Source organism: Gouania willdenowi, chromosome 21 (assembly GCF_900634775.1).
Source record: "Gouania willdenowi chromosome 21, fGouWil2.1, whole genome shotgun sequence".
Classification (NCBI taxonomy): Eukaryota; Metazoa; Chordata; class Actinopteri; order Blenniiformes; family Gobiesocidae; genus Gouania; species Gouania willdenowi.
The window spans coordinates 25,864,589-25,890,412 of NC_041064.1; the positions used below are offsets into that span (position 1 = coordinate 25,864,589).

Here is a 25,824-nt window from a genome sequence, read left to right on the forward strand (position 1 = left end):
TTGCAACACATTCTTGACTCTTCACTAAAGAGGAAGTGGAGGGACATGTCTGAGCTCAGGTTCAGGTTGTTTTCAAGATGTTTTTTTTTCTTTTTTCTGGAGTATCAAGTTTACCTGAAGAAGTTGTAGCATTTACAGAACAAAGACAAAAACAGTGGTGTTTCTCTTCAGATCTCTCCATATTTTCAGTGACATGATTTCAGATTTAGACAGGTAAGGAAGACTACAGTTATTCTGTGTGTGTAAATGGAGCTTAAATGATTGTTAGAATTCCTGCACTCCTGTGTTGTTTAAAGCTTGTGTTCATTGGAGGTGGAGCACATATCTGCCTGTTTGCTGCTGGTCCAGAGGTCAGGGCTCCTCCTTTGCTCAGTATTTGGTGCATTCACTCTGAGGTGAGTCCTTTTACTCTGCTTTATCAACACACACGTTTTATGTTTAAAATAGGTATGCCTGTCTCTGTTTGACTGCATTGTAATGGTTTGATGAATGTCTGGAGTGTGATGAATGTTGTTGTAATTCTGTATAGAAACAGTACCAGAGTCAAATCAAAATAGAAAACACCATCTGCTTGGTTACAGATCTATAACTGAGTAGATGGCTTCTTAGTGATTTGAATTATTTCTTTGAAATGGTCAAATAAAGTAAAATATCTTGTGTTTTACTAATGCTTATTATTACAGACGAGAAGTGTTTACATGAAGCAAAACAAAGGGAAAAAAAGAACAACAAAACAGACATGTTTGAAAAAAAGATGATTGTTGAGCTCCTATTCCATGATGTTTTTGTTAGATTATTGTTAATAGAATAGAATAGCAACATTCAACATCCTTTGAAGCTGTGACTGATAAGAGTGACTGCACTGATTTATATCAACGACTGCTCAGGGCCAAGAAAACATAGTTCTTATGGTAGTTACTTTTTATTTACAATGTGTGTAAAATTGGAACATTTAAAACAATTAAACGTATTTGGAAAGAAGTAAAAAAAAAAAACAAAAAAAAAAAAAACAAATCTAGTTGGCAGCTGGTGTTGTAGAGGATTGGTTCCAGTTGGGAATTAGCATGTTGCATGCTCTCCAATAGCCAATACACAATACACACCCACACATATATATATATATATATTTCGAAAAATTAGCACAAACTTCTAACGTTACAATTCAACCAGACAGGTAAGGGTTAAACAATTCAGTGCAACATAAACATCTGAAAACCTGTCAATTTCTCTCAAAGAAATGTTGGTCTGGCAAAATACACTGGAGTGAAAAAATTACCCATATTCGGTATCTGCTTTAAACAGAGTTGATGCCAGGCAGTATTAAATGGGAGGCATTAAGAAAACTGCAGGGGGCACAAAAACACTCCGCTCTGAGTAGTAAATAATAGTAAATGAGTATTTAACGACAACCTATGCTATATAAACAGCCACAAAAACAATGTTAGCTCGCTAACATACCTCTGACGAAGTGGTCGCTACAGACACGGACATCAGCAGACTCTGCTCCTCCCGATTGCAGATGTAGGTTTAAAATCCACTTTTTATGGTGTTGTTATGTGAGCTTATTACATTTCTCACCTTTGTGAACGTCAATCTTCGGTACTCTATAAAATCTCTTTTCCTTTTCTCGGTTAGAAAAGGAAAACATGGACATTTTGATTATGTCAGACGGCAGATTCTCAAGCTTCACTTCCTGCCCTCCATCTGAATTTTGCATTCTCGCTTTGTCGCGATGCAGCTGTGTGAGTGACGTCACATGAATCAACAGAGCAGGATATAGACATATATGCATTCTATTTGCTGATCCTAACAACAGCTCTAGGGTATGTTCAGTAGCACAAATATAAAACAATTACACCACAGTGAATGGACACAGTCAGTTGCGATAGCCGATCAGATATCTTTGATTAATAAAAAACTCCTGCTGTAGTGGGAAGAGTGTGTGTGTGTGTGGGGGGGCACTGCCCGCGAATGTCCCCCCCCATGACATCGACACTGGCTTGAAATTTTCTGCATTTCTGAACGCCTTCTCCTTTTTTAGTTTACATTTCGCGCTCACACTTAGCTGCCTCTCCATGTTTGCATTTTTGAGTTGCGTAGAGGTTGATTTGCGTCACCTGGCTTTGACCCGCCTGGCCGCCTCTCATTGGTCAGCCCGGGCTGACCAATGAGGAGAGGGTCTCAGCTCACAGTCACAGGTAGGTGCAGGGTTTCTTATGCCTTCACTGCCTCCGGCCCTTTAGAGGTCGCGGGCCCCTCGGCATTTGCCCAGTTGCCCATATGGTTAATCCGGCCTTGCTTTCTGGTCATCTCATGCCTAGAGTGGGATTTTGTTTTTGAGAATATAAATCAAAGTGTGAGATCATTTAAAAGAATCTTTGCCATTGCTATGTTGGAAGGGGCCTTGGGCTCACAAAGGTTAAAGCTCCTTATCTTATTTGGGGTTGCAGTGTTCTTGAGCTCTGCCAGTTTAACAAATGTTTCACCCATACCAGTCTGCCAGTCGATCAGGGCTCTAACACACACTGACAGAAAATAACAGATGCGTTTATTTACGCAACTGTTCAGTTTAGAACTTTTGGTTATCCTAACAAACCTGTTTGTGACACACTTGTGACATTTTCTCTCCTTTGTTTTACCTTTTTTTTTTGTGAAATGAGTCACAAATACTTCAACCACAAGACTATTAGCTTTACCTGTGGATGCACTTTCACTGTAAAAAGGTCCTAAGTGATGGGGAGGATCCATTATTCCTAATGCCATATTTTGATTGTTTTTAACCCGTAAAGACCCAAAGAGAAGCATTCCGTGCAGCCTCTTGTGTTTCCTCAGTTACATCCTGTTGTGCCCTCACACAGGCGCGTCTTGAGCAAGCTGTTGCTTGTTCAGCAGCTTGAGGGTATGTGTAGGATTGGACTTTCAATTCCCTAATCTCCAGTTTGAGATCACGTGTTTTAAATCTGCTTTGCTTGCCTTTTTTAATCTCTAAAACAACATTGAGAAATCTTGTTTAAAGATGGAAGAGATTTAGATGAATTTCTTTGTCAAAGATAATTGTGGCGTTCATAAAGAACATCAATTTTTAAGAGATAGAGATGTTTCATAAGCTAAGCTTGTTTAAACAATGCCAAGTAAAACTCATACTTTGAATTAGGGCTGATTTAAAATGGGTGAAACAATGAAATGGCAAACTGAATCTACTGTATGTGAACCATTGACAAAGTGCACCGCTTGTTTAAACTTCTTTTTTAACACTGAAGTTTCTTTCATAATGTCAAAGACTGGGGGATTTCTTTTTTCTAAAACTTGATTTAGCTCATTTTGTACCTAAATTTTCATCTCAATGAATTAATAAAACATTATTTTACAGACAATTTGTAGGACACATGGTAGCACAAAGTGCGTCTTATGTGGGCAAATACAGAAAATAATAAATACATGACTAGACAGATATTGAAAGGATATGAAGATTTAAAAAACATTAACAAAAAAAGTACATTTAGAATGAAATATTGGAATAGTTAGATAAAATAGAACAATACATACATAAATAGGATCAATTTTACATGAAATAAGCTGATGAATACATTGAAATCTTGTTTAGAAAACAAGAGAATATTTATATTATAGGATTAGTTGAATTTTATATATATATATATATATATATATATAAACTAGGGGTGTTGAGAAAAATTGATTCAGCGATATATCGCAATAGTATGTTGCGCGATTCTCTGATCGATTCTAAATGCATCCATATCGATATCGATCCACTGCAGAAGACATTAACTGCACAATTCTGATTGGCTGGTGAAATGTATTCATCCGCCGCAGGTTGTCCTGCCTACTATAAGTAGAGTGAGAGGAGAATGCAGCACCATTCAAATTCCTAATCTCACTCAGGAAGCTTCTCACCTCAGCAGCTGAACCGTCCACAGGTGGACACTTATTGGATTCCGTTGCCGGACTCTGCTGTTGGTAGCCTTTTTTGTCGCCACCCCAGGTCAACCAGTGTTTTTCTTTGCTCCCACGCTCGGAACTGCACTGCTTCGACACCCCCTACAGCTGTTGACGGCCAACCGCTGACACCCCTGTCTTTGTCTCAACTCACTGCAACCGGACCCAACATCCCAGTTGGTGCCTCAGTTCCGACACCGCCCTTGCCGCCCCATGCAGTCCCCAGGCACTGGTTGTCGACCTTCAGCTAGCTTAGCGGCTAGCAGCCACGTGCTAGGATTACCTAGCTTCTCCTTCCTGCTGCACCCCAGCACAGAAGAGGAGAATGGAGGGAAAAGCCCCGCACGCCAGCAGAGCTTGCCTCTGCAGGTGTGGAAAGAACCCTCCTCCCCACTCTCAGCGCCGAGCCCGTCGCTGAGGAGAGGATGAAGACGGAAACCTGTGCGGGGCCCAGCTGGGGCTCACAGTCCGATATTGCTTTTGTCCCTACGCCCGGAGAGGACATTTTGGATTTGGACTGTGGAGGCGACGAGAACGTGACCTCTGAATTCCTCATCTCAGAGTATGAAGAGGAGGACAACATTTTCGTCACCCCGGCTCAGGCTGCAAAGCAGGCTTTCCATGACTGTGAGTCCATGAAAAGCAAGGGTCTGGTCTGCATGCCTCCGGTGGAGCCGCTGGTTGTAGCGCACCTGCTCCCACAGCCGTCTGTCATCCAGAAAGCGAGCCTGCCCGGGAAATCCGACCGCCTGCAGTCAGCCCTGACAGAGCGCTCCTACAAGGCGGCGGCGCTCCCGGCCAGAGTGCTCAACGTCCTCTCACTGCTCACGCTGTACCAAGCAAAGCTGTGTAATGACTTTGGGTCGGCTCCGGACCTGACCAGCTGGGAGGAGATGTTGGTGGTGACCTACTTATGCCTCCGGGTCCAACACTCTGCGGTTCGGGAGAGCGATGGGAGCCATGGTCCCCCAGGAGCAGGCTCGCTGGATAGACCTGGCGAACCTCTCCGAGGCTGAAAGGAGTGACATCCTGGACATGCCTGTTGTCTTGGAGAGGTCCTCCATGTGAGGCGAATAAAAAGGACAATGAGGCTCTCCGCCTCTGTCTCCCCAGAAAGCGTGCTCTCAACAGATATCTCAGGAGATACAGGTTCAGGATTCTTACGTACGCCTCCCTGTTGCGCATGGTACGTCAGGACAATTAGTTCACCTTCATCGACCTGAAAGATGCGTATTTCCACATCTTGATTCATCCTCCCCACAGAAAGTACCTATGGTTCGCTTTCCAGGGGGTTTGTTACAAGTACCAGGTCCTCCCCTTCGGCTTGTCTCTGAGCCAAAGGGTGTTTGTGTGGTGCACGGAAGCAGCGGTGGCCCTGCTGAGACAGCAGGGCATCTGTTTGGTCAAGTATCTGTACAACTGGCTGCTTTTGGCACAGTCGGAGACGTAGGTGCGCATGTATTTTGTTGCATCACCGAGACGACCTAGGTTTCATGATAAACATGGAAAAGAGCATGTTGGTGCCAGTACAGGAGATCCAGCCTGACAAGTGGAGGTTGTTTGAAGACTGGTGTCACCGGGTGGGACGAATCCGTGTTTCATTTTTTCATTTGTTTTTCATTATGTAACAAAAACATGAAAAACGAAAAAAACACACATTATTTGATATTTGTTTCCATAACCAAAATGAAAACAAACGGAAAATGCCTTGTTTTTCAATTTTAAGCACTTTTGCTTGGGTACAGAAAACGGAAAACGAACACCTTTATTCGTTTTCTCCATTACCAATTGGCCAAAGAACGTGACCCGGAAGTGTACTCTCATCCGACGCTAACGGCTATGCTAACGGCAGTTTGGCATGACAAGATCACTGCTTCCAACTGTGCATCCGAAATGTGTCCTTTTCGCTTTAGCTGGTGTTGGGCACAGAACCTCCTCATGGACATTTCGGACATCACAGAGATTTAGAGACTCCTAAGTGTTGCAGAGCTATCAATATCGCTGAATGTGTAATGCTTCACTTCCGGGCATTTTCCATTTTTTCATTTTGGTTTTGGAAACAAATATCAAATAATGAGTGTTTTTTTTTTTTTCATTTTTCATGTTTTTGTTACATAATGAAAAACGAATGATACACGGATTGGGACACACCCCTTTTCAATGTTCTGTGGGAGTGATTTTGTGATTTCTGCAGGAGCTGATTGACAAACGGAGGGCAACCTTTTTGAACAGTGATTTCTCATTTCACACAAATTTGCTCTGTTCGCTGTAAATATTTATGTGTCAGGGCCTTGGACATCTGACCACCATGTTTCAACCTTCACCTCACATACAAACCTTTCAGCACACAGTGAATTACTTCCAAGCTTAAAGCAAACATAGAAATGGACTCTCACTCCGTCATCTCTGTTTACTTACTTAACTTTTTTTCTTTTTTTTTTTTCAATCAAACATTGCAGAAATGTGTCTGTTCAATTTCCCCAGAGTGTCTATGTAACCTTTGCCCAGAGAACAGTTTCTACAGCAGATGTTTTACAACACTCTGGGTCAATTCCCGTAATCAGTGTGTCAGTAAAAAGCCTCCAGCTGGAGACTCTGGAGACATTTTACAGCTCAAGCATGATTTTGGAATTTATAGATTATTTATTCGTTAAGAACAATCTACAGTTTATATCTCAACTGGTTCTGGCTTCAGGACCAACCTTAGTGCCTTACATAGCATAGCACTCCATATAAATAAATCCCCTTCATTTGGAAGTTCTAATTATTTTACCATCACAATATTGTTATTTTTATTATACACGTTCATCAGTCCAATGAAAAATTAAGAAAAAGTTGTTTCTTGTGTAGCTTATGAAATAAGTTCCCCAATGGTCTGCAAGACAAGCTGCTTGTATCTAATGAACTACATTTAAAATTTTTACATTGATGTTTGTGAAATTAAATTGCTTAATATTACTCAACCATATGTTCACAAAAAACTAAAAAAATAAATGAATAAATCACAGCTCATAGTTAACTAATAAGACTGTTTTTACATATTCTTATGACTCAGGCCTTTTTGCTCACTTGTATTATTCCCACGTGCCTCTTGGCCTGTCAGGTCAGGTCCAATGTTCCCATGTTCAGCTCTGCCTGAACTTGTTCCAGAGATCAACTCCTCCTCCTAAATACTACCTAACCCAGACATTACTAAGTCAACACCAGATGTTTTGGCTGTGTGGTGGTAATAATAATAATAATAATAATAATAATAATAATAATAATAATAATAATAATAATAATAATAATAACAATAACAATAACAATAATAATAATAATAATAATAAAGAAATACACAGACTTAAACTAATGACTCAACTTCTCTTATTGCTGCAGAACACCAACTTCTATTTCTAGGCTTTCACAAAAGGAAAACTGAATATGTTCTTAAAATGAGCAAGTACAGTATCTTTAACTCCTGTTCACTGCTTCAACATTACAAATAATCTTAAATAGTTTTTCAAAAGCATATAATCTCTAGATCACTTTAGAAAGAACTTCTATTAGTACTAATTAGCCCTTTGTATTTTCTAATTTCACACATTAAATTGTTCCTAAACATGTATTTTCATTTGAGTCACAAGGAGTGGAGTGATTATACTCTATTATAAACATTAAATGCGTGGTAATTGTGAATTTGAGCAGTTATTACATAAATATTATTGTGTGAATTAATAGGATCAATCCAGAAACACTACACAAGAGACATCATCTGGATTACTCATAGTACCTACTGGAATGTGGTGAATAATGCAATGTAACAGAAGTTCAATTTAGTTAATCGACTTTTCCACGTTGGGCTTATTACTCTGGGCTGCATTTTAAAACAGAGATCGAAGCAGTGGTGCAAGTAACTAACAGATTTCACAATCACAGATTTACTTTAGAGAGTACAGCTTAGAAATACCAGGCTTCTTTCCATGTCTAATACACCACAATCCATCAGAGGTTTCTACACAAGTGACTCCACAAATACCAGAAGACTTGTCATCGAGGAGGGAGGCAGTGAGTGCGAAAAAATGAAGAATTGATGAGTAACACTCAGGGAGAGCAGGACGAACTAGATGCATTTGGTAAGGGTCATGTTAAAAAGAAGGAAATCAATTGATAATTGTGCTTTACAGTCTTAACTGCGTCATGCTTTAGCTCTCCCAACTGGATGTTTTTACTCATAGTTGTGTTTCTGTGCTGATTTTTACAGCCATGGGCAGCAGCTCTCCACTGGGAAGTCTTCTGCTTGTCTTTGGGCTGGTGGAGGTTCATGCAGGATTTATTCCAGGTACAGTTTGACTGTAAAATTACTCATTAATACACATATGTCAAACTTAAGGCCAACAGGGCAAATTCTGCTTATCATAGAATCCAGTTGAGCTCCCGGGATGATTTTTTACTGTTAAAGGGAAAAAAACATTTACAACTAGAGCACTCGGAGAGCGCAGACCTCCGCCAAGTACAGCACGAGTACCGGGTGGGACATACACACAATGCACTTCCCTACACTACTACATTACTCATAAGCCACCGTACACTACCCATATGCCACCGCGCTTAAAGGAGCAAGCTCAGTCACAACTCCTATTTTCCTATTTTTTGGTATTTTCTCATTTTTGGTAATCCAGAACATCACCAAAATGTAATCACCTGTTCCTTGTCCTATTATCAACATTTCCTGAAGATTTCATTCAAATTTGTTCATAACTTTTCAAGGTATCTTGCGAACAGTCAAACAGACAGACAGACAGACAGACAGACATAACCTTCCAGGTAATGATGCAAAACACTGTTTAAATTTTGATTGAATGCTTTGCTTTTGAGCAGAATGCCCAGAATGTGTATCTTGTAAATTACAGCTAAACAATCAAACTAAAAATATTTTTTAGAATAAACTATATTTCTGCTCTGTGAATTGTTGCCGCTGAACTAGAATGAGTTTGACACTGCTTTAATAAAAATAACACCTCATATGAGTCTGACCAACAGTGTATACAACATAAACCAGTTTTAATGGATTAAAGATGTAAAACACAACCTATCTCTGGCGACTCAACAGCATGACTCGCTTGTTTTGACATGAGATGTTTGCCTGATGAACAAAACACAAGCTGGTGGTTTTTGTGAGTTTAGTAGGTTGTAACAAAATATGTTTTTCTAAATACTGATACTAGTATCATAAACAAATACTAGCATCTGGACTGTGTAACTCAGTGAAATGCACAAGCTTGCCTTTTTTTAAGCGGTTTTTAAAAAGTAATTCATTCCCAATGCAGTAAAACTGAAATTGGTTGCGGACCTTGCACATTCTTTTGTATTTATTTTTTTACTACAGGCCTTTTTTATTTTTATTTCTTTACAAATGTTTGACTTTTACTGTAGAAATGTGAAAGTGTCTTTATATATCATTATTTTTTCTTGTTAAATGGTGGGACAACAATAAATCTATAAATGTGAATACTGTACAGAACAATCTATGCTATGCTAACTATCTACTCAATACTCACTATACTGCCACAGAGTCCACAGGTGCTAGTTTTTATAGGGGCAGCAGGACTGACAGTGATGTAAAAAGCCACCAAAATGTCACAAACCCCCATGCAAAATCCAATTGTAATACCTGGGTTTCAACTAATGGAGGGCAGTCACGCTTACATTTTCACAACAAAATATCCATCCATCCACCCATTTTCAGACCCGCTTTGTCCTATTTCAGGGTCGCGGGTCTATCTCCCACTAACACTGGGCGCTAGGAGGGGGTACACCCTGGGAAGGGCGCCTGTCTATTGTAGGGCAACACACAGACAGACAAACAATCACTCACACTCACCTCCTATGGGCAATTTAGAGACTCCAATCAACTTAACGGTCATGATTTTGTATTGTGTGAGGAAGCCGGAGGACCAGGAGGAAACGCAACACGGAACAACAAAATATACCACATTTTAATAGTTTGACTCTTTCAAATCAAATATATTTGTTTTCAGCTGAAAAAAGGGGTTTTAGGTTTGAGTTACTCTTCAAGCATCATGTAGCTATGAATCAAAGACAACAAACTAACCATATTTTAGAAAGGACAGATTAGGATGGTGTCCTGAATCTGTCGATTATCAAACAATAATATAAGCAGATAGAAATAAAGAATTAAAATAAGACTTTCATCAGAGAGAAGATGATGACATACCATAAAATTGAGTTTGTTACTCCATTGTTTCTTCAAAAAACTGTTTTTACACACCACATTCCTTGTTGTCACTATGTGCTTAATCAATATGGATCTGATGAATGAATGTCCGCACCTTACAGAGAACTGCACCGACTATGGGCTCCAGTTTGAGCGGGTGTTTTCTGTTCCCGGAGAGGCGGCGATGCTGAATACCACCCTGGTCTCTCCAGATGTCTTTGACTTCCGAACAGTCCCGTACAACGTGACCTGGTTCAACTCTAAGACTGGCCGGGAAATTAGCAACCTAACTGGTCGACTTCATGCCGCTGGGGAAACCCTGTGGCTTCTCAACACAACGCGAGATGATAGTGGAGACTATGTGGGCGTCGTGAGGTACGGCAAGCCAAAGGAGACAGAACTTTTGTATTAAAGCTTAAATTATTCTTATCATTTTCAATGGCTTGAACAAAAAGTAGCAGCTACATATTTAAAGAATCCAATGCTTGCACAATCCATGTACCATTCGTTTTTTGGTTATTCCTTGTTTAAAACCAAATCAAAATAACATAAAGTGTGGTTATTTTGTTTTACTCACTTAAAACCAAAACTGAAATACAGAAAAATAAAAACCAGACAAGCAGCGTTTTTAAAATTAAATATTCTGTTTATATTTAAATATTTATGGGGAAACTAGGACTAGAGCTTCATCTTTTAAGCTTAACACACACAGGGACCCACAGACGGGGGGAGTTTTACTCTGCTGCATTATAAACTCTTCCAGCTTGTTGTCCACCTCACACCGATGGCAAAGAGGTGTAATTTGTGTCGATGACGTTTCTTTAAAGAGTTATTAATGCTGGAAGTCCGAATCTGTGAATATCGTGCCAACTTTACCAACAGTGTTATGGTCCAAATAGTATCCAAATAAACAGGTGACTGACGATCGACTGCGAGGCTGGTTTGAGAAATAGATGTTAGAACTTCTACCATTTAACAATTTTGCAAACACAACAGCCTTTTTGAGAGCAGTAAAAATATATTTTGTGCATATTATAATACCACTAACCACTAATGGCAGCCATCAACACACATGGAAGTTGATCACAAGAAACAAGGATCACCAGTAGATTCATTACACCACCTCTGGTTCTTTTAATTACATATCATGTGCATGTTTTACGTAACATCCTTTTTTAAAAAATAAAATAATGTATTTCAGTATTAATAACATTTCAGTTCACCAGTGTGGGTCCCCTCTGTATGGTGAGCTTAAAACATGAAGCTCTTGTCCTAGTTTCCCTTAAATATCCAAATATCACACAAACAGAAGATTTTATTTTAAAACAGAAATATGCTGCTTAAATGAAAATATAACAAGTTTCTGCTGATAGCTCAAAACAATTGAACATCTATTTATAAGGAGCAGAAAATGGATTAGGACAATTTTGCAATGAAGTAAAAGTACCTTTTGTTCTCTGAAAGACGAAAGTTTAAAAGTCTGATATTTAGTATTCGAAGTAAATTATTTTAGTTATAAAAGAAAAACTTAGCTATTTGATAGCCCAAAAGTTTGAATTGTTTCAGAGCCTGGGATACAGACAACACCCTGTCAGTGCGTTATCCTGTCGCGGGCCTGATCCTTTCGAATCCTTTCAACGTATGCTCGTGTGACAAGTTAAAATGGTTGAATATTGAAAATTGTAAAATATTAGAATTATTATTTAAAAGTAGAATCTTTGTAAATTAGAGTTAAAAATGATATATATTTTGTAATTTTTATTTTTCTATAATTGCTAAAATTTGACTAATATAGAGTAAATACAGTACTATGTGTAATTTGCAATTTATGAGTGTTCAATGGTTTGTCGATCGATTGCTTCTGACGCGGATAGAGTTGCGTTTTGCACCTGCGCGAAAAGCGTGTGTGTTCCTTTTGAATAAAGCAACGAGGAAGCTGGACGTCGACTGCTTCTCTGTCCCTTTATTTGTCCTAAAGCATCCACTGCACCTCTCCCACGCTAACATGCCTACAGCCGGTCACCGTATTTTACTGCAGTTCACGTACTATGTAAAAGGTTGAAACCCTGCTATTTAAAAATAATTAGAAATGTATGTTTTGATAGAATTCCGATTTATTTTGATTTAGATTTTTTTTTTTTCTGTTTGGTTTTTGATTGTCAATGTTATGTATTGTGTTTTGATCCATTTTTGTATAGATCATCTTGCGGTGGTTTTTCTTTTTTGTCTTTTTAAAAAAAACACCACAAAAACAGTCACATATTTAAATGTGTTCTATTAAAATATTTAACAAACATTGTATGGTCGGTTTACATTCAAATATCATGACCCAGGAGCTCTGTTGTAAAGATTATAGTGAAGGAAGTGACGTAATCTACACGCATGCTTACAAAGGATCCGAAACGATCAGGCCCGTGAAAGGATTGGGCACTGACACACCCTACTAGTTTACTGCTGTATCTTTATAAAATAGATTTAATTTGTTATAAAACAACAACTGACCAGTGTATTGCTGAAACTCTGCCCTTAACTATTCAAACCCTATGCAGTGATTCTGCTGAGCCACAGTAACTTTTATGCATTATCACATCTATATATTGTAAGGTGAATAAAGCTATCTGGATTCAGTGATAATGTCATGGATTTTTCTCTTTCTTTGTCCTGCCTCAGAACTCCGTCCAAGTGCTACATGCAGGCCACAAAGCTGATAGTGGATTTACCCAGTGACGGAGAGTGTGGGCGCCCACAGAAAACTGAACAAATGCTGACAAAGGGTGCCCATGACAAGCTGCATTGTCCTCTGAAGGACTACATCAGCAAACTGGACAGCTACAACATCCCATCCTCCCTGCAATGGTTCAAAGTGAGTGTTCAGCTCGAGGTCACTTAACAAAATGAACAGGTCCAGAAAGTTAATAATTAATGATGTTAAGTATTTAACCATTTTCCGTCTTTCCCGTGAAGGAGCAAGCACTGGAAACATGCTCCTGTTTGCTTTAGCTGAGCTTTCTTGTTCGCCAAGTTGAGCTTCCTGCAGGCTTTACAGGCAAATAGCCTCCCTGCATGCTCGTTGTCTCCACACACGATGCATAAGCTTGGTTGGGAGCCTCTTTGAGCGTTACCCAAGGTGGCTTTGGTGCTTTTCCTTTGGTCTGACGTATGATCTCTCAGGATTATCAGCTAAGCTGGGCTGTAGCTTTAGCAAATTTTTGAGGATGCCACCGCCCTAAGAGAAGTGGGCTGTGAAGAAGCTAAAAGAATGGCGGACAGCATCGATTAGAGAACAGTACAGTGTGACGTTGGGTTTGATGATGCAAAGAGATCGTCATGGAAAGCTCCTGGACTAGGTTCGCTAAAGAGAAGTTGACCACCCTCACTAGAGAGGCTGAGTCAGCCATGGACCAGGCCGATGCAGCTGACCGTCAGCAGTCCAGAAAGCAACTGCCCAGGGGCCCGCAACCGCTAAAGGGCCCGTGGCAGTGAGGACATGAGGAAAATATCTGGTTTTCTCTGGCTTATAATGTAAACTGTCCGCCACCTGGAGCAGTTGCGCTTCACAGATATGGGCTGACCAATGAGAGGCGGGCAGGCGGGTCAAAGCCAGTTGACGCAAATCAACCTCTACACCAGTGATTCCAAAACAGTGTGCCGCGGCACACTGGTGTGCAGTGAGGCAAGTCCAGGTGTGTCGTGGGATTTTGGGACAACAATCATACATTATTATTTAGTGTCCTATAAATGAAACACCGCTTGTTCCCCTCCCGTCCTGGCCGCTTCCAACAGCTCCTAAACCACACAAAACCCTGTGTCTAAACTGCCAAAAAACTACGCAAATCACCAGTGACTCCTAATTACTGAGCCACCACTTTACTGTGTGTTAACAACATCTCATCTGTGGATAAAGATGTTTGTTGCTATGGACGAGACCATCCATTTGTTGTTGTTTAATCATTATGGTCTGGAATGATGTCATCAGGATCATTTAAATTAGGTGAATTTAAATTAAGTTGATCAAAACTTAATCAATAAACCTGATCAGATTCAGTAAACCATTGATCCCTGAGTGGAATTTGCAATTGGGTGACATTAATTCTGTTCTCATACATCTTTATATGAGAAAAAAAATAATTAAAAAGGAGCAGTCAGAATAATCCATGTCACTACAACTTATATCTACCTTTTAATTGTATCTTACTTTATTTTTGACATTTTTGTTTAATTATCGTTTTTTTATTTATTAGTATTTATTTAGTTTTCTCACAGGAGTTAAAAACTAATATTTTATGAAAAAATAATTTCAAAAAAAAAAAAAGAAAAAACGATTTAAAAAAGAATAATGTGGAAAACAGAATTTGGAAAAAATAAAACTGATTTCTTAGAGCTCTAATTATTGCAATATACAACAACACAAATATATATATATATATATATATATATATATATATATATATATATATATATATATATATATATATATATTAATATACTAATTTGTATGCACTAATTTGATAATACATAGGCAAAATATACTTCTTTTTTGTTATATATATTTTATGAGTAATATAGTTGTCTTTGTCACATTTTATTTGGCTTTCATAAATTATTATGCAGATTTACAGATATTGTACATGATATGAGTGATAACACGTGTTATAAAGACTATTTTGCACAATAGGTGTGCCTTCAGATTTTTACTTGTCCTTTGGTGGACCTTGGGCACAAAAAGTTTGGGAACCACTGATCTATGCAGCTCAAAAAATGCAAACATGGAGAGGCAGCTAAGTGGGAGCGCTAAACGGAAACTAAGGTGATCAGAAACACACACAATTTAAAGAAGCATACATAGAAGCATTTCTTTGAGAGAAATTGACAGGTTTCCAGATGTTTATGTTTTGCCAGATTATACTGATGCTGATGTGTTTTATTTTCATAGCATCATATGTGAGTGAGGGGCTTTGACAAGAGGATATAGTGGTGCGTTTGTATTTCTATGAGCATTTGCACATCTGTACATCAAAATGCACTTGATGACATTTAGATATTGGTGGATTGAGTAAATGTATGGATACTACTGGAATTTATATATTCTTTTGTCATATTATAGTAATCCTGGGGTCGTGATGATGGGGCCCTTGAAAATTGTTACCAAGGATACAGCAAAGTGTTAATCTGGCCCTGCTACCTGTCAACATCAGTTATTTCCATTTTAACTCAAATTAATAATTCACAAATTAATAATTCACATTATTAATTATTACCTTTCTGGACCTGTTCATTTTGTTGAGTGACCTCGAGCCGAACAGTGAGTCAAACCACTGATGTTACACGCCTGCCTCTTAATTTAAATCCTAAAGTATTCTATCAAACACAGACTTCTGAAAAGACAATACTTTATCCCAAATATGTTTTTTAGTTTGTGAAACTGATAAATGAATCAATGTCTTTTATGAAACTGATACATTTCTTCTCCACATCTTTTATAGCATGCCTTGAAATTCTGTGCAGGAGCTGTTTCATCATCATCCACTTTCCTTTTCTTTTTTTCACTTTTCAAATGACAGAGAAGAACACGTGCAGATGTTTTTTTTTACATCCTTGTGAAATCTTTGCTTTGCACGTATGTGCTGTCTTCCTCTAAAACTGTGAAAGAACTCAGTCTGTCATGTTTTGGTTAGCTTAGCTTAGCATATTAGCAGTGCAGGATAATCAAATGGTCAAAGACTGATTAAGATACTAATTTTGCCATTATCAGTCAATAAGTTACTTAACTAATAATTATTGTGCATTCCTGATTAATGTAAAGTGCATTAATTCTTTACTACTAATGACTAAAGAATGAACCACTCATTTTCAGCACTAGAGCTTCCTGCCTCAGACTGGTCCCCTTTAGATCAAGCCTTATTGTTATTAAAATCATCATTATAACCTTTTAAGTTTACATCAGCACACTGTTCTGTCTTGTAATTCAGTGTCTTTAATTTATTTTCAATGTTAGTGCACATCTCCAACAATGTTCTTCACGACACACTTTTGAACAATTCCAGAATCTTCACTTTTCAATGATTAAGGATTTGATTTAAAGTTATTTCATAACAGCATGCAGTTGTAAAGAGAACCAGAATGGATGAACACAGCATCTTTATCTTTATTGTTATTGTTAAGAAAATGAAACTTAGATAAACAAATCAAGCTCTATATTTTTTTTATGTTGTTTGGAAAAACAACTTTCTACAAATTGGAGATAATCACTCAAGGAATTAAAGACCTGCTGCACATGTGAAAGACTGAACATGACCACTACAAAGTTATGAGCAAAATATGTTTCATATCAAGTTTTCCCACTACCTGTCAGTTCTCTTGAGAATCATTTGACCTTTTAAGAAAACAGAAATCTAACGGTATACTGACAAGAAAGGCTCAGCCAAAAATATTGATACCAATATTTTCATGGATAAGGAAGCCTAACAATAAAAATAAGAGATGAAAAACAAATAGGATAAAAGATAATGTTTTTTGTGTATTATAACAGCTGATTTAAGATGGGCATTATCATAAGAGATGCTAACAGAAAGCTAACACAAGAGGAAGTTCTATAGGGTTATTTATTTCAGGATCAGTAATTGTGATTCATTGTAATTGAACTTTAGTAATTGAGAACGTAATTATAATTGACTTTCAGGGTGAAAGTAATAGTTGAAATTTAAGTTGTAATTTGAAAAAATGCCAGTCACCATGATCGTAATTGAGTTGTAATTGAACATGGAAGACGTAATTTTAATTGAAAAATGTAATTGACCCCAACCCTGGTTGGTATATCAAACCACATTAAAGGCATATATCTATGCAATATTTTTTTTGAAAGAGGTACAGTATATGTAAGTCAGACAAATTGATTTTAAATTCAAATTCTTCATTTTGTTTTTAAATCCAGTATGGTATAGGGAGGCTGATGGCATGCAGGCGGGGGGCTATTGGGAGCACCCCTCATTTTTATGTCTATATCACTGACTGAGTGCACAGACAGTATCATGTATCAGTAGCATGTCAGGGTGTGTCTGCAAATAAGAAAAAAGAGGACAGTGGTAGCAACACACGTGATTAACTCGGTGCCATGACTGAATAAAAGTGAACACCAGCTCAAATGTCAGAATGGCCCTGAACCTTACCCTTTTTATGTGTGTTAAATAAAAATAACCAGAGAGCTATTTACCTCTATTGTAACATTGAAGTGCAACAAACATTTTCCCTTTTTTTCAGGGATGTGATCCTATTGTGGATGGAACAGGTGGCTATGAGTACAGATCCAAGACCAAACTAACAATCAAAGGGGTTAAATCTCATCACAGCGACTCCTACACCTGCACTCTGACGTTTACTCTGGGAGGCACCACAGGATCCGTGTCAGAGTCCATTATTGCAAATGTGATAGGTCAGAGAGGAGATGAATAACAATGTCATCAGCTCAGCAAATCAGAGACTGAACATTTAAATTGAATGTTAAATAAGGCGCATATGCATTTACAGATTTGTATTCTTTGGTTCCACAAGTGCACAATCCAGCCAATACAACCATCAAGGCAAAGTTAGGTGAGTCTATTGTGAATCCTGAGTTTAATCCCTTTTGTTTTTCTTGTCTTGCCTCAATTCTCAACAGATATTCTCCTTTTTAAAAAAATGTTTTTACCTTGTCTGCACATGCTGTCGAAGTTCAACACTATGTAGTGCAATAAGCTTTCAAAGTCCTTTTTTGGTTAATTCTTTGTGGTATTATTCAGTGTTTTCCAATAGAAGATGAAATAATCTCGAAGGTTTGCAGTTATTGCATGGCATGGAGTATTTTATGAGGTAAAAGAGAGGAAAAACATTCATTAAAAAGAGTTTGTGTGTGTTTTCAGGGTCTAATCTCACCCAGAGATGCCTGGTATTTGTCCCTGGTATTGGGCAACCCTTCATTGATGTCTGGTGGTGGGTTGGCAACGAGATGATTTTTAATATGCACCCTTCAGATGGCATCTACACTTCATTAATACGGTCAGCATCTTTCACCTTAATTTTCATTCATTGTTGTGAGACAAAAATATACCAAGTAAGCTTTAAATTCTGCATCTCTCATTGCATTAAAGCTCATGGAGTGAAGAGGTTCCTAAAATTGGAACATGGATAGAGCGGCTGCTAATGTTACCTGCACTGAGGGAGGAGGATTTGAACACTAACTACACTTGTCGGGTGCAGAGTTCCCGGGGACATCCAGAGGCCTATTTTACTTTGCAACCAGAAGGTAGAAATGTTTAACAACTGATATCAACATTCAACATTTTTTCCAGGGTCATTTGTTTTTTGATGTAAAAAAATTTAGGACTGGATCATAATGTAAAGCTTTAATTTTCATCAAAACATCATAGAATTATGTGATGTGCCACAACAAGGCAGAAACTACCATAGTCTGGCTGATTCAAACACAGAAAACACACAAAAACATTTATTTTCTCTGATTTTTTTGTATAATTATTGTTTTGTGTTGCCATTGTAGTGTGATTCTGGAGTCATTTTATAAATATTTAGTTTTGTGTATTTTGACTCATTTTTATATTTTTGTTGTCATTTGGTGTATTTTTCTGTAATGTATGTTTTTGTTGTCATTTTGTGTGTTTTTGGAGCCTTTATGTATATTTTTATGCAATTCTGTTGTCGTTTGGTGTAATTTTTGCACAAATATTGTTAGGTTTTTTTTTTTTACTAATTTAGTATATTTTTTATTATAAATTCCTTATGGGTTCAGGTGGTGAGGGTGTCACACTGAGGTCAAAAGCTGAATAGGTTTCATTCCTGTGTAAACATGAATGTGCCATCCAGGCTAAATACAATTAAAATTTGGCCGAGATGTTTCTGGTCCGGACACTTGAGAGCATGTTGTGCTGTATCTACTATTGAACTAAACTTGATAGAAAGTTTAAAGCTTAAAGCATGAAGAAAATTAGACTTGTTCAATTGCTGAGAACAACCAGGAGAGGGACCTAAATCACAGGAAACAAGATCCTCATAAATGTTATTTCATAATCACAACATCTTGATTATTAATGAATGTTTATTAAATCAAGTTTTAAAATCTATAATAATACCAATGTGAATGAAAAAACGTATTAATCTAATAAAAGTTAATTTCTTTATGGATGTTAAAAATGTGATACCATTTAAAAGAGGAAATACACGCTTTTCAGCGGCATAAGATGAATTGACAAGAAGCACAGAAAATAAAGAATCTACCAAACACAATGAATTAGTATGGATAATGCTTTCTGTGCTAAATTTCTAAATGGGTTGGGAAGTCTACATATATAACAACTGACGTGTTCATTGTGGCCAAAACTGCATTTTAATGCTTTTTTTTCCTCCTTCAGATCCAAACATCATGCTTCCTATTGGATTAGTGCTTTGTGGTGTGATGGTTCTCTTCATCATCAGTGTCATCCTCTTTTATACCTTTAAGATAGATATTGTGCTGAGTTTCAGAAGAGCATTTCCAGTTTTCTATAAGTGTGAAGGTAAGCCGTTGCAGCTGATATGTACAGTATTAGTCCTGGTAAATTGGAAGAATTTGATATGTCTGGGTAAATCTGAGAAAAGTTGGTCTCATTTATTTGAGTCATTTGTTTGGTTCCTATATGAACGAATTGATTGATTCTTGACAGATTTTGGTTAATGGTGTTTATGGGCACTGTGACCCAATGTGGAGTCGCCTGGAATTGAAATGGGGTCGCCTGAAATATCTAGTAATAGATTAAATAAAAATTACTGATTAAAAATATATTCAAAAAAGAAAATCAGTTATCTATTAATCTATACATTAAATTCTTACATAAATTATTTGAGTGCTACAATGAGACTATTGTTGTATTTAGCACTATATAAATGAAGTTGAATTTAATTTAATAATTATGAAATCATTTTTATAATTAAAATACAACACACAATTTTAAACAACTGTACTCCATACATTCATTTTCTCAAATATAAAGCTAGTTAAAATAAAATAAAATGCAGTATAAAAATATCTGAGCTGGCACAATTTGTCACTAGTCTTGGCTACTCCATATCTTTAACATAGTACAACAAACATGATGAAAAAAATGTCTTTGGGGTCGCCAGAAATTTGTGATATCGAAATGGGGTCAAGATCCAAAAAATATTGGGAACCATTGCTCTACATCCTTTGTGAACTTAGCAGCAGCTGAACTCATACGATCCAGGTTAATGAAGACCAGGGATTTGGCACAGCGTGGTATAGTACGCACCGCTGTATTGGCCCGCATTCCAAAAAATATACAGTTTTTTGGAATGCGGTCAATATAGCGATGCGTACTATACCACCCTGTGTCAAAACTTTGTACGGATTTTTTTTTTATAAAATGGTCCAGAAACTTCAATTTATTACCAGCATTTGCTTTTCATTTAAGCAAACATCTTATTTTAGGTATAGAGAATGAAAACAAATATATAGCAGATCTATATTTTCTGCAGTCACTCGCTCCCGCTCAGTTATCTGTGTCATGCTGTGTGTGTATCACTTTACCCACAACTACCAAAGCTCGTTCTGTTTACGGAGATGTTAAGTGGCTGTGGCAGTTTAGTTCTGCCTCCGACCGCCACTTTCACTAGACAAATGTGTGCCAACTAAATGAAAAATCCACATATAGAGCGCTCTGCTGTCGTAACCGCATTTTCAAATATTAAGCTAAATTGATAGCAGCCTATACGGAAAAAAATATATTACTTTGTTTTATGGTTTTGACACAAAAAACACAAACTTAAAGCGGGGAAACCCACAGTGGGTTTTTTATCTACTTTCCAGATCACACGTCATTACACACAAATCTGGAGCGTAAACCTACCTCTGACCGCAGGTGTCAACAGTAAGTGCAAACAAAGGAAAATAATCAACCACAACGGTGCCTGAGCTGCTCTTGCAGATAAGCTGTGGTTGCAGCAGTAGAAGCTGTAGAAATAATATTAAAAAATTCAAAAAATCAACCCCAATTCATTTTGATGCTGTTCTTAAACCCGTTGGAGAACATACAAAAACTCATATTCCTCTATAAGTACATTGAGTTTGCACTACATTTACTTGTGTATTCAAACATTTAGTTACTTTAAATGTTTTTACAGTTACAAAAGAATACAGAAATGATTTTGCTTTATGTTGATTACTTTTTAAAGCTACTAAAAACAAAATGAAGCTATAGAATCACATATTGTTTGTAATCTTTGAAACAACAGGAACAAAAAAAGTTTACTTTGGTGAGTTTCCTCGTGTGTGGGTTTTCTAGTACTCACACTTAAAACTTGATGATTGTATCTTTTTCTGCTTGTTCCCTGATATCCAAAGCTCTAGTGCACTAGAGAGTGATTCATGGTGATTAGAAATCTCATTCTCTGCTGTATTTATTATGAACTACAAATAAAATACATTTCCTTCTTCCTGGGACAGATTCTGATGGGAAGCTTTTTGATGCCTACGTGGCGTATCCTCAGCCACACGCTCATGGGTACAGCAAGGAAGTGGAGGTGTTTGCTCTTCAAACACTGCCTCACGTCCTGGAAAACAAGTGTGACTACAAACTCTTTATAGCAGGCCGCGACTGCCTGCCAGGGCAGGGTGAGTTTTATTAGTCCCCATGAGCTGAATGCTTTAGTTTTATTACTTAGAGATTAGATACAAGTAGAAATGGTGAGAGCACACAAATCCTTTACTGAGCTGAAAGTGGGGATACTTACTTTAATACTGACTATCTTTGATAACACATGTTAACACCATAAGACAAAAATAATAAACACTAGAGACTTTTACCACTGTAGCTCCTTTACAAACAGAATGATTTAAGTATTTGCTTTAGATGCAAATTGTAATTCAGATTTTAAAAAATACAAAAATGACAGTGATTTAGTATATTTAATTGGAACCTCAGTCACACTTGCCTTGCCTCTCATACAATATTATTCGGTAACAGGTTTAACTCAAACATTTTCCTTTCAGTGTTTATTGGGGTCTTTTTTGTTATAAAGTGTACAGTATGTACTGCCACCCATTTTACTTTTGAATTATGCCAACAGGTGTTTTCATGCTCAAAGTAACTCCCTCACTGATGTTTGTCTGCATTAAAGTAAAATATTTCAAAGGTTACTTAGATTAGCTCAGGCAGCATGGGAGCTAATGGTACAGTAGTCAAACAATGCATTCTTGCTGCATTTCTTGATTGCTCTGATGTATCAGTATTTTGGTAATATCTCACATATAAAGCTGAAAGATCAACACAAAGTGTCAAAAATCCACCTGAATGTCCCTAAATAATAGTGCCTGTAAAATGCTTCAGACACAGTAAACCAAATCTGGCAACTCAGCTTCTAAAGAGGCTGTTTTTACTTTCCATGTTGTTTTTCTTTTATGCAATCCTTTCCTTTGAAGAGTTAAAGAAGATAACAAGGCAATGTTGAAAATGTAATTAGTGTGTGGTTCAGATCTTTGAGTAAATATTAAGAAGCAAATTTAGCTCTGGCAACAGTCTCACACACAGAACAAATGTATTATTGTTATGATGAATTCATGTTGGGTGTGGGATACATATGTATATGTATGTATATACGTATATATGCATATGTGTGCATCCATAAAATGAAGAGTCCGTCCTTAAGACTGCTCTACTGTAAAGTGTCTTGAGATACCATTGGTTATGATTTGGCGCTATACAAATAAAAGATTGATTGATTGATTGATATATTATTTATTTATGTGTGCCACAATAACAGATATACATATATATATATATATATAGATATCGCGATATCAATAATTACAAATTTCACCATACAAAATCGTATAAAACACTATATTTCATTTTGTTTAAACTTATTTAAAAAAAAACAAGTGGTATGTTGAACAAACTGTCGAATTAAAATTTTCAAAAAACTTTTGCTTCTACAATAGATTCTGATTCAGTTATGTTCTTAAATTCTTAAAGAAGTAACCACATACATCTATAAAAGTGCCCAGTATGTTTTATGAAAATAAAGTGCAATCAACTTCCAAGCTAAAATGGATTGAGGTATTTTAACAAGGTCTGATGTGGTTGACTGACCGGGCATTTACATGCTATGCAGATGTTAGCGCAATTAAATGTTTTTTCTTTATAAGAAACATGATTAAAAAAATCAATTTGGACATTTTTTGAATTGATATGATGATGATTATTATTATTATTATTATTATTATTATTATTATTTACCTCAGACCACTTTTTTCAACCATAAGGCTTCTTCCCTAGCTGTCACAGATATGCAATTTCAGGCATCAACGATGAGTCAGGCTTCTGACTGATAACCCGAGTTCTCCATCCCTCCTCTGTAATAATCTGAATTAGATCAAAGCTCACTCCTCCGTATTTATCAACTCTGTGTGTTTTCCTGCAGCCATTGTGGACTCGGTGGAGGAGAACCTACAGGCCAGCCGACGCTTCCTCCTGTTGTATAACGCCTCCACCTTCACAGGGAGTCACGCAGACTCCTTAAGGTGCAACAATAACAACACGATTTCTGACGAGAGAGACTGCAATGTTAAAAGTAAAACCAACAAGAATCTCGATGGTTGTGAAAAAGTTTATCCAAACAATAGGCAGCAGCTGGAGTGTGTGGAAGCAATGCACAGAGCGCTGCTCGAGAGATCACTGAAGGTGAGACCTTACACCACATTAAGATGTTGGTTAGGTCACCTCAAGTATCATAAACACATCTAGGGGTGTCCCGATCCGATATCAATATTGGATATCGGTCCAATATTAGCTTGAAAACGAATATTGGATATCAGATTCAAATTTACGGATTTTCCGATTTATTTTTATTTTTTTAATTAAATTGTAGAATACTGTAGATATTATGTTGAAGGTTCAAAATTATGTAACAAATTGGTTAAAGAGAGAGAGAAATAAAAAAAAATAAAAAGTATGTATGATTCATGCTGATATCAGATCAATACCATATCGACCGATACGCAAGGCTGAAATATCGGTATCATATCGGAAATGAAAAAGTTGTAATGGGACATCCCTAAACACATCCAAATTATGGAAGCTCCAAAAGGCAAACAGGATTTTAGTCCTTGTTAGATTGATTGACTTTGAAATGATGAGTGAATGTTTACATCAAAATGTCATGTCGCTTTCTCAGGTGATTCTGGTGGAGTTGGAGGAGGTCTCACCGGCTCAGATGGCTCACTTTCCAGAGTCGGTGCGTCACCTTAGGAGAAAACAGGGAGCTGTGCATAGATGGAAGAACAGGAGGACAAAAACATGTATGAGTTGTGCAGAAGATGAAGAAAAAGCAGAGGATTCGAGGTCCTCCTCCAGATTTTGGAAGGAAATTCGGTATCACATGCCGGTCAGAGGCAAGAGGAAGACTTATCCAGAGAAAACTGCTCTGTTAAACTTATGATGATTACTTGATACAGAGGGACGTCCTTTATGTTGCAAATGTGAAAGACTTCTGACTTGAGGAGCACCGCTGAAAGCTGAAATACTCAGATAGAACCAAAAGGAACACTGCTGATACTTGGAAATGTTTAACAGTTCTCATCCTAATAAGTCCTGTTCCTATTTATGTAAATATAGTACATTTTGGCCTGGACCTGGAGTGTTTTTTTTTTTTTTTTATCGTTTCCAAACCTGATCCTGCTCATGGTGTGATGTGACAACACATGATAGTAAAACTACTGTGTGTCAATCTGGAAGTCTGAGTGCGTAGTGTCTTCACTTTTAAGTGGGAACCTCTTGGACTGTTATTCCTGAAACTCATTTCTTTTCTTTTAGATTTATTCTTAAATGGGAGTTTAACATTTTCAGTAAAAGCATTTACACACTGTTTTACTATTGTTTTTTTATGGCATTCAAAGTCTGTTTTTCAGAATGCCTGTTCTGAATAAATCACATTTTACTGGATTAAAATATTCAAATAGATTGAATAGATTTTAACAGACGCAGACATTTCAATAATATGTGAATTTATGTGGTTTATTTTAGGTTGCTTTGTACAAATAAATCTGTAACTGTGATGGCTGTGTTCATGCCTGACACAAATGTGGTTTGTTGGCCTGTTTTGAACCAAAATGCTTGTCAGCAGGTGATGAATCATTGCGTTGTGGCTCCACTGAACCCCAAGCAGCATGTTCACCAAGGGAAACTTTAGGGGAAGCGTTAGTGCAACAGCAGAAGTGGACAAACCAAAAGCATTGAAGAGGTGTAATGTTTCAAACTACAAGATTTATTTTTAATCTGCATTTGCAAAGTTGGTCATTTGAGCCATGAGTGTAAATGTAAACAACATGAACCTAAAAACATTTTTGCCAACCAGCCAGATGTACAGACCTGATACTAAATAATACTAAAATGAGCGGGCTGGACTGGACGCTCTGGGCCTTGAGTTTAGCATATGCTGTAAAGTTTGATATTGGGTCATTTCATGTCATTTCAACATTCAGGACATCCCATGTTTTCGGTTTCAAAAGATTCTGAAATCTTTACCAATTGTTACATGATTGTTTAATAGGGACGCTATACATTTTTAGTTTAGTTGGATGAACACTTTTTAAGATATGGCTAATTTAGTGA

At 37.3% G+C, this 25,824-nt stretch overlaps 1 protein-coding gene across 1 annotated transcript; it reads left to right on the top strand.

Moving 5' to 3' along the window:
• LOC114455355 (interleukin-1 receptor type 1-like) lies at positions 1–25,155 on the top strand. The gene is made up of 14 exons (XM_028436544.1): positions 1–213; positions 297–395; positions 7,946–8,072; positions 8,201–8,278; positions 10,297–10,549; positions 12,845–13,037; positions 17,432–17,603; positions 17,699–17,761; positions 18,070–18,205; positions 18,298–18,452; positions 19,573–19,716; positions 21,660–21,827; positions 23,636–23,895; positions 24,389–25,155. Exons 3-14 carry the CDS (start codon positions 8,030–8,032, stop codon positions 24,650–24,652), a joined length of 1,929 nt encoding a protein of 642 aa, XP_028292345.1. The 5' UTR covers positions 1–213; positions 297–395; positions 7,946–8,029; the 3' UTR covers positions 24,653–25,155.
• The last annotated feature ends 669 nt before the right edge of the window (positions 25,156–25,824 follow it).

Excerpts from the sequence above, each read along its gene's own strand:
- LOC114455355 (XM_028436544.1), top strand. The coding sequence starts at position 8,030 with ATGAGTAACACTCAGGGAGAGCAGGACGAACTAGATGCATTTG. Across the intron at positions 8,279-10,296 it reads TCATGCAGGATTTATTCCAG|AGAACTGCACCGACTATGGG; the intron begins GTACAGTTTGAC and ends CGCACCTTACAG. Across the intron at positions 17,762-18,069 it reads AACCATCAAGGCAAAGTTAG|GGTCTAATCTCACCCAGAGA; the intron begins GTGAGTCTATTG and ends GTGTGTTTTCAG.